General features: G+C 39.8%; 1 protein-coding gene across 1 annotated transcript in view; it reads left to right on the forward strand.

Annotated features, from left to right (window-relative positions):
* The window catches only part of SELENOI (selenoprotein I), a 37,535-nt gene that overhangs the window by 7,100 nt on the left and 20,475 nt on the right, over positions 1-9,960 (forward strand). The window contains exons 2-4 of the mRNA XM_017545533.2: positions 5,666-5,734; positions 6,160-6,268; positions 8,469-8,543. Coding sequence (XP_017401022.1) covers positions 5,666-5,734; positions 6,160-6,268; positions 8,469-8,543 — 253 coding nt within the window. The remainder of the gene's footprint in view (positions 1-5,665; positions 5,735-6,159; positions 6,269-8,468; positions 8,544-9,960) is intronic.

Genomic DNA, 9,960 nt, shown 5'->3' on the forward strand with positions numbered 1-9,960 from the left:
CTCATGATCCACCCGCCTCGGCCTCCCAAAGTGCTGGGATTACAGGCGTGAGCCACTGCGCCCGGCCCAGAATGGTCTTTTAAACGTGTAAATCAGGATATATGTTGTGCTTAGAATAAAATCCAACTTCTGTGGTCCTGCCAGGTGGTGTCCACCCAGCTCTCCAGTCTCATTTCATATCACCCTTCTATACGATGCTGCAGCTACATTGGCCCTCCTTTAGCATTTCTAATGCTTACCTGTTGGTGGTCTTTGTACATGTCATTGTTCTCTCTGCCTCAGAGGTGTTTCTTGGCATGTATTACCTCCCCCCGCCACATGCACACACGTGAGTCATACATGGAGTCTTTATTCTGTCTCTTTTTTCCTTTTTAGGTATAAATTACATATAAATACCATAATGCATTCAGATCTTAAGTGTATAATTTAATGCATTATTACATATGTATATACCCATATAACCACCACCCAGCTCAAGGTGCAGAATTATTTCTAGTGCCTCAGAAAGTCTCTATCAGTCCCTCTCACCACACTACTGTTATGACCTCTTTTGCCATAAATCAGTTCTGTTTTTGAACTTCATATAAGTGGAATCTGTGAAAGGACATTGTCTTTAGCATCTGCCTTTCACTCACTAGTATGTCTCATACATTCTTTACCTGACTGCCTTCTCATCTAGGACTCAGCTTAAATGTCCCTTTCTAGAAGCTGTCTCTGACCACTCTGACTAGGCACACTTCCTGCTCCACTTGTTCCCTTCTTTTTTTGGGAGCAGGTCACCATCTTTACTAGCCTCCTAAGGCTGCCATAAAAATTACCACACAGCGAGTGGCTTTAAACAGCAGAATTTTAATTATCTCATAGTTATGGAGGCTAGAAGTGTAGAAAATCAAGGTATTGGCAGAACCACACACCCTCCAAAAGCTCTAGGCGAGAATCCTTCTTTGCCTCTTTCACCTTCTAGTGGCCTGCCTGGGCTTGTGGCAGCATAACTCCAATCTTGCCCTCTCTCTTTATATGGCCTTTTTCCTTGCGTTTCTGCCTGCCTGTCCTCTTCTTGCATCATACTCTGATAATTCCCTTCATAGTATTTATTACGAATTGTGTACCTGGGGTTACTTTTTAAGGGGCCTGGGGAGGAGCGTCTTTCTTTGTTGCCAATCTGCTTTGGGTGTGTCCCTACCCAAATTTCATCTTGAATTGTAGCTGCCATAATTCCCATGAATTGTGGGAGGGACCCGGTGGGAGGCAATTGAATCATGGGGGTGGTTTCCCCCATACTGATCTTGTGGTGGTGAATAAGTGTCATGAAGATCTGATAGTTTTAAGGGGAAACCCTTTTCACTTGGCTCTCATTCTCTTTGCCTGTTGCCATGTTAAGACGTGCCTTTCACCTTCCGCCGTCTACCGTGATTGTGAGGTCTCCCCAGCTGCATGGAACTGTGAGTCCATTAAACCTCTTTTTCTTTATAAATTACCCAGTCTCAGCAGGGCCCCATGGCTCACGCCTGTAATCCCAGCATTTTGGGAGCCCAAGGTGGGTGGATCCCTTGAGGCTGGGAGTTGGAGACCACTCCGGCCAACATGGTGAAAAACCCTATCTCTACTAAAAATGCAAAAATTAGGCCATGGTGGTGTGCACCTGTAATCCCAGCTACTTGGGAGACTGAGGCAGAATTGCTTGAACCTGGGAGGCGGCGACTGCAATGAGCCAAGATTGTGCCATTGCACTCTAGCTTTGTCTACAGAGCGAGACTCTTTCTCAAAAAAATACATACATACTTACATACATACATACTTATAAGTAAATAACCTAGTCTCGGGTATGTCTTTATCAGCAGCGTGGAAACAGACTAATATTCTCAGGCAGGTCTTGAATTCCTGGCATCAAGGGATCCTCCTGCCTCATTCTCCCAAGTAGTTGAGATTACACACAACTTGTGATTATTTACTTGTTTTCTTGCTTACCATTGGTCTCACACTAGACTATAGACTTGGTGAACATAGGAAACATTGGTCTTGTTCACCATTTTCTTCCCAGTGGGCTAGCACAGCCCCTGGCAACATCATAGGTACTCAGTCAAGTATTTCTTGACTCACTGAGTGAATGGATGAATGGAAAATGAACTCTGCTTTATTTCCTGACTTGAAGTTTTAAAAAGTTTTGAAACTCACTAATAGTCGAGAAAATGTTATTTAAGGTAACTGGCTTTCACAGAGACTTTCATGAAGTGGGTAAAATATACATAATTGCTGTGGATGACATTTCAGAATTCTATACCCAAATAATTGTTAAATGTTGTAATAGCAATCTTTAAAAAACAAAACAAAACATACAGCATCTTGCTCTGTTGTCGCTCAGGCTAGAGTGTAGTGGTGCAGTTATAGCTCACTGCAGCACTGACCTTCTGGGCTCAAACTATCTTTCTGCCTCAGTCTCTCAAGAAGCTAGTACTGCAGGCACATGCCACCACATCCAGCTAGTTTTTAAAAAACCTCTGTAGCCCAGGCTGGTCTCAAACTCCAGGGCTAAAGGAACCCCCCACCCCGCAGCCCCTGCCACCTCAGCCTTCCAAGGCACTGGGATTACAAGCATGAGCCACAATGCCTGGCCTGTAATAGCAGTCTTGAGGGAAATATTTAGAAGGTCTACCTTAACTGGCATTTTTATAGAGACTTAAGTGAAAGCATTATTAGCATGACCAGATTTATATGCTGAGAGTTTCGGGAGGAATAGCTGTTTCCTTGGATAACTAAACCAAGATCGGAAGAAATCTGGAGAGGGCAGAAATGAGTTGACCTTTAGCAAGATGAAATGTTAAAACAGCAGATGCAGTGTCTGTCACACCTACGTTCCAGTAGTCAACCTCATATTAGCATAGAGAAAGATGGCTTTGTAGTCCGTGTGAGACAGGCCTGAAGGGGGTTCAGATGACTGCAGTATGATTTTGTTGTCCCAGGAATTAATAGTATCTTGAGCAGCATAAGTTATCAAGGAAGAGGGACTTGTAGTCATGTTCTGCTTCCTACCCATATACCACTTGAAATGCTCCTTTTGCCCTAGACCACGTTTGTGTTGGTTTAACAACAAATTGGATTGTCTGAAGCTGGGGTTGTCCAACTGAAGTCCCCAGTCTGCCTGTTTTTGTGAAAAAAGTTTTATTTAAACACAGCCATGCCCATTGGTTAACATATTTTCTGTGACTGCTTTCCTGTTTCAAGTGTTGTGTATTTGTTACAAAGACCATATTGCTTGCAAAGCCTAAAATATTTACTATCTATCCCTTTGCAGAAAAAGCTCTCCAACCCCTGGTGTACTAAACTAGACCTAGATGACAGTATTTTAAACATTTTCAATTTATTTACTTCTTTGTTCCATCACACTTTATGTCTTGAAACACTGATGTATTTCTTGCATATTCACAAAGCTTATTCAGAAAGAAATTTTGATCTTTGATTATGATTTTTAAAAATCAGATACTCAAATGATTAGTACTTATTTTGTATACATACTGAGCATACATAGAAAATATAAGCAAAACTTTTTCAAACATGTGACTAGTATAATATCATGTAAATTTCAGATGGATGAATTAGGTAATATTTGCACAAGCAATATTGTGAACCCTCAAGGAGGGTTTGAACTAGGCTAATATTACCTAGTTCAAAACTTGTCTGTTACCAGTTTTGTATCCCTTCTTCCCCATACCTAGCAGTGTGTGTGTGTGTGTGTAAAGTGAATAAGTTGTCAACATGACCCTTAAAGTTTTACATGTTTATGTATATCTTTTAAAATTTCCTTTACATTCTTATTAATAGCTCAATAAGTGGGGAATAAGCTCTTTTATCATGCACCCTAACCTATTTTGTCTTCCTTTGCATGTTTATGCAATCCAGTATCTTGCTATACAGGGATCTGTTATTTCTTTGGTAGTGAAAACACATATAATTTAATAGCTAATACTTGCATAGTACTTACTGTAGGTCACTTCACATATCTAATCCTTATGACAATCCTTTAAGGCAAGGACTATCATCCTCATTTTACAGGTGAAGAAACTAAGGCAGAGAGATTAAGAAACTTGCCCAAAGTCACACAGCTAGTAAGTGTATTGTAATGGTATCAAGAGGAAACAGATTCCTCTAAGTTGAGAGGGATGAAGGAGGTTGAGAAGGTGTGTGGTCAGTGTTTGAATGCATGCAGTGTGCATTTTACTGGTCCTGCATAATATGTGAGGACATGTAAGCAATATGAATTTCTCTGCCGGAACACCATAATCTAGAAGCTGATTGAGAGCAAAAGATGAGTCGGTGATTATCCTGGCAATTTAGACTCTGGATGAGTACGTACCAATGAAGCAACCCATGATTAACTCCATGATTTGGGGTTGATCTTTAGACTTGCCCTGTGACCTGTTCCTCCTCCCATAACAATATCTGACTGTGCTTGACAGTCTGTCTCATTTATGTTGCTATTCCACTTTTGCCACTCAGATGAGGACATCATAAAATAGATGTATTCTCCAGGTTATTTTTGTATTATTATCATTTTTTGAGACTGAGTCTTGCTCTGTTGCCCAGGCTCAAGTGCAGTGGCACGATTTTGGCTCACTGCAACTTCAGCCTCCCAGGTTCAAGCGATTCTCCTGCCTCAGCCTCCTGAGTAGTTGGGATTACAGGCATGTGCCACCATGGTCCAGCTAATTTTTGTATTTTTAGTAGAAACGGGGTTTCAACATGTTGGCCAGGCTGGTCTTGAACTCCTCATCTCAAGTGATCCATCTTCCTTGGCCTCCCAAACTGCTGGGATTATAGGTGTGAGCCACTATGCCCAGCCTGTATTATTTTTGTTCTATTACTTTCTTTCACTTTTTTTCTTTCGTTTTTTTTGGAGATGGACGCTCACTATGTTGCCCAGGCTGGTCTCTAATTTCTGGGCTCAAGTGATCCTCACGCCTCAGCCTTTTTTTTTTCCAAGACAGAGTCTTGCTCTGTCACCAGGCTGGAGTGCAGTGGCCTGGTCTTGGCCAGGGTTCAAGTGATTCTCCTGCCTCAGCCTCCCCAGTAGCTGAGACTATGGATGCCCGCCACCACGCCTGGCTAATTTTTGTATTTTTAGTAGAGATGGGGTTTTACCATGTTGGCCAGGATGGTCTCCATCTCCTGACCTCATAATCTGCCTGCCTCGGCCTCCCAAAGTGCTAGGATTACAAGCTTGAACCACCACGCCTGGCCAGCCTTTTTTTTTTTTTTTTTTGAGACAGAGTTTTCACTCTTATTGCCCAGGCTGTAGTGCAATGGCATGATCTCGGCTCACCACAACTTCCAACTCCTGAGTTCAAGCGATTCTTCTGCTTCAGCCTCCTGAGTAACTGGGACCACACCCGGCTAATTTTGTATTTTTAGTAGAGACAGGGTTTCTCCATGTTGGTCAGGCTAGTCTTGAACTCCCAACCTAAGGACATCCGCCCACCTCGGCCTCCCAAAGTTCTGGGATTATAAGCATGAGCCATTGCACCTGGCCTAGGCCTCAGCCTTTTGAGTAGCTAGGTTATATGCATATGCCACTGCGCCTGGCTTTACTATTATTTTCATTTGAGAAGTGTTATCCTGTTTACTAATAGGCAAGGATTTACTCTGAATATTTTCTTTCATTTCTTAACAGTACAGTGCTGTGGACACCAATCCACTTTCTTTGTATGTGATGCATCCATTTTGGAACACTATAGTAAAGGTAAGATAATTAATATGCATGTACTTTTTGTTTCAATAAATTTTAAATATTTTAACCTATTTTATGGAGTATTATAAATGCAGTTCCCAGTTTAAGAAGTTATCTAGAGAAACTACCCTCCCCATCCTCCTTTTGATTTATCTTATTGTTGAAGTTTATAACCTTTTAAAATAAAATCTTTTAAAATTTTCTAAAGTAGATTTAATGTTATGATTATAGAAGTTTGCTAATTACAGAGTTAAAAGAAATATAGAGGATAGAAGAAAGAATGCAATGGAGATGATGGTTTACATATTAATGTGTGTAACTTCTGCATATGATCTTTCAAATTGATAACTTTTATTATGACTTTAATTTGCATGTTGTAGTATATTGGACAAAGATTCTTCTACTTTCATGACTTTATAATTATTTTGCAAAAATAGGTATTTCCTACTTGGCTGGCTCCCAATCTGATAACTTTTTCTGGCTTTCTGCTGGTTGTATTCAATTTTCTGCTAATGGCATACTTTGATCCTGACTTTTATGCCTCAGGTAAGAATATTACTTTAATATAAAATTTTAAATGTCTGAGTAGAGAAAAATGAAATGTGGCTGGTTATTTTCTGGTTCTGTTAAAATGTCTGTATTTCCAAAAAATTTTGGACATTATAATGGCATCACCTTGCCTATTGAATTAGACATGCTGTCTAAAAAGCAGTGAGGTTTTGGCAAACAAAGAATAATTGGGTTTACATGAAGATGGAAAATTAAGACTCAAAACTTTGCCTAAAAGCAGATACCAGCAGGGCTCAGTATACCTGTCAGTTCTAGGAATATCCCATCTCCTTTTCTAGTCATGAAAGAAAAATCCCCTTTCTTTTGAAGGAAATGTGATCATCTTTCCTTGTGCTGTGTCCCTACTTGACTTTAATGACTCCTGGTTTCCTCTGAAAACAATTCTTAGACCTTAAGAATTTGTTGCTAAGTCTGAACCCTTATTGAGGAAGAGAGGAAGGAGGCACTTTTGGAGCCAGTGGTCAGTCTGCTTCCACCCTCTGCTCCAACATCTTCTCTCTCACCCGTTTTATCTTCATTCTGTTTCACACCCAGCTTCTGCCCCAGGTCATAGGAGAGAATTGGGAGTGTATTTGGGATGAGGAGGAAATAGTTGGAGACAAGATTTGTTTTTATTGTTCAGTGAGTTGATTGCATTGAGAGGAATGGAAAGATGGAGACAGATGGGCCTTTTTTTTGCATTCTAAGATAATTTATTTTCCAATTGTAATACTTAGAAATGGTTTAGTCAGGAGTCTTAGTGTTAGAATTCATCTGTGTGTGAGTTCAGCAGATTTTCCAGACTGACCTGGAGAAACTGAGTACCACTGACAACATTGTTTTAGTAGGAAAAATGGGAGTTTCAAACACTTAAGGAGTTTTTTGGTTTTTTTTTTTTTTGAGATGGAGTCTTGCTCCGTCACCCAGTCTGGAATGCAGTGGTACAATCTTGGCTCACTGCAACCTCTGCCTCAGGGGTTCAAGCGTTTATCCTGCCTCAGCCTCCTGAGTAGCTGGGATTACAGGCATGCACCACCACACCTGACTGATTTTTGTATTTTTAGTAGAGATGGGGTCTCACCATGTTGGCCAGGCTGGTCTCAAACTCCTGACCTCAGGTGATCTGCCTGCCTCAGCCTCCCAAAGTGCTAGGATTACAGTCATGAGCCACAGCACCTGGCCAAGACTTTTGATATTACAGAAATTCTGAATATTGACACTATACATATGCTGAACTTTACCGAAACTTTTAGTCATAGCTTCTGTACATGTAATAAAATGATAATTGAAGTCAGAAATGCCAACTCTGAAGCATGAGAAAATCATAAAGTACATGTGAATAATAAGTAAGATTAAATTTTGTTAAACATTATTTGGTTATTATATTTTTAAATTAATTTTTAAAATATATTTTAATCCTCAGGACACCCTAAAGAATGTGTCTTTGTAACTGGAAATATTATTTTCTAAGATTATTTACTTAGTTATTAAGAGAACCAAACATATGTAAATGTTATATATTTCTTCAAATCATAGAAGTTGAAGGACCAGATAAACTACCTATTCCCAATATATTTGGAAAATACATGGTGAGAGAGAGTAAATGATATATTCAAGGTTACACCCCTGGTTAATTACAGAGCCAGGACTAGAACTCAGACTTTTTGATTCTCAGTTGTTTGTCTTAGGGGGAAAAGTGAGCTCCAGATATATCAGAATGATTCTGATGCCCAGATCATTCAATTGATCTATCTATACCCAAATCAGAAGGTCTTTTGTTTAGCTAATTAATAGTATAAGAAAGGATATGGTGAAGGCTCAATACAAGTTTGTAATATAACCATAAACAACAAGGGTTAGATTAAATGCAATTAGCTTTTGAATTCCAAAAATATATTATTTTTCATTGTAGGCACATGAAAATTATTTATTTTCAAGTAAAGGTGGAATACTCAGTCTTGTATTATGATAAAATCTCAAAATAAGTGCTTCCTGTTTTGTGAGGGGCTGGGGAGTTGCTTTTTTGCTTTTGTCAGTTTCCTGATATTATTTACCTAGTTCTGGATTCAAAATATATTGTAAAGTACTTTAACTTCTAATAACAAGTAGCAACACTTCTCACTGTCAGTATATGCTATGGCAAGAACTACTGTACTTAGTTAAACTGTATTAAAATCTTACTTGCCTTCCTTTTCAGCACCGGGTCACAAGCATGTGCCTGACTGGGTTTGGATTGTAGTGGGCATCCTCAACTTTGTAGCCTACACTCTAGGTAAGGAATTGGTAAATACTCACTGTAGTCAGTGACTGGTGAATCAGAAAGGATAGCCACCTATTAAAATAACATTTTCTCCTGTGCTTAATTTATTTTAACTAGGGTTTATTAGTATCCTGTTCAAATTGATAAATATGGTTTTGACTTTCTCTATGAAAAATATTGTCATTCATTGCGAGGGATTCACAGAATAAGATAGGAGTGTGGGCCAAATTTGGTGTGTAGCCTATTTTTGTTAGAAAAGTTTTACTGGCGCACACCTATGCTATTTCTTTATATATTGTCTATGGCTGCTTTCCTGTGATAAAGACACAGTTGAATAGTTGCAACAAAAACTGTATGGCCTGCAAAGTGTAAAATATTTATCATGTGGCCTTTAAAAAATATTTGCCAAACTCTGGAACAAGACATCATTTCAGCTTAAGTTTGGGAAGCAATAGAACACAGTGGGAGAACAAATAAGGAAGTGATCAATTCTTTTATGGTAGAGGGAGCAGTCAGGGAGGCCTACTGTGCTAGACCATACTGTCTGTTCTGCCAAGAATGCTTCGCATTGGGATCAACCGCATGGCTTGTCCTGCATTCTTCTATCCTCCTTGCCTCCTTTATTTTTCTCCATAGCACTTAAAACCACGTAACATGTTATCTGTTTACTTGCCTGCTTATTATCTCTGTTTTCTAACTGAAATGCTAAGTTTTGTGAAAGTGAGTGCTATGTTGTTCTACTGCATCCCCAGTATCGTAGACACTCAGTACATAGTTTTTAAATACATGTAAAGTAGCAGACCCTGACTTTAAGTTGCTTAGATCTCTTCCGATAAAAATGACGTATTCTCATAAAACCAGTATAACCTGCTACATGATTAAATGCTGATGTGGTAGATGTCATGCTGACCAGGTCTGCAAGAGTTTCGAGAAGGAAGAAATCAGTGGCATCTAGAAGAATTAGGGGAAAGCTTAGTTAAAAGCTACATATTTAGGCAGAGCTTTTACGCATTTGTTATTAAAGATGAGCAGGTCTTTAAGTGCTACTGAAGGATTTGGCTGCCAAGGACTGCTGAGAGGAATAGGGAAAAGTTGAGAGTGGCCTGTGAGCTCTGACTTTTGACAACATGCCATAAGATCCTTTTGATGTACCATCTACTTGTTCTAGGTCCACAATTTTCTGGCAAACCCGTGACCTGACATGAACTATTTGTTGCAAACCAGTCTTGAATAAACATGAGGCAGTTTATAATTTTTATTCTACCTAGTGCGACTATTCATGAGATTTTGCTGCAGAAATACTGTTTGGGCCGGGCGCGGTGGCTCACGCCTGTAATCCCAGCACTTTGGGAGGCCGAGGCGGGTGGATCACGAGGTCAAGAGATCGAGACCATCCTGGTCAACACGGTGAAACCCCATCTCTACTAAA

Source organism: Cebus imitator, unplaced genomic scaffold, assembly GCF_001604975.1.
Source record: "Cebus imitator isolate Cc_AM_T3 unplaced genomic scaffold, Cebus_imitator-1.0 Scaffold180, whole genome shotgun sequence".
NCBI classification, from domain to species: Eukaryota; Metazoa; Chordata; class Mammalia; order Primates; family Cebidae; genus Cebus; species Cebus imitator.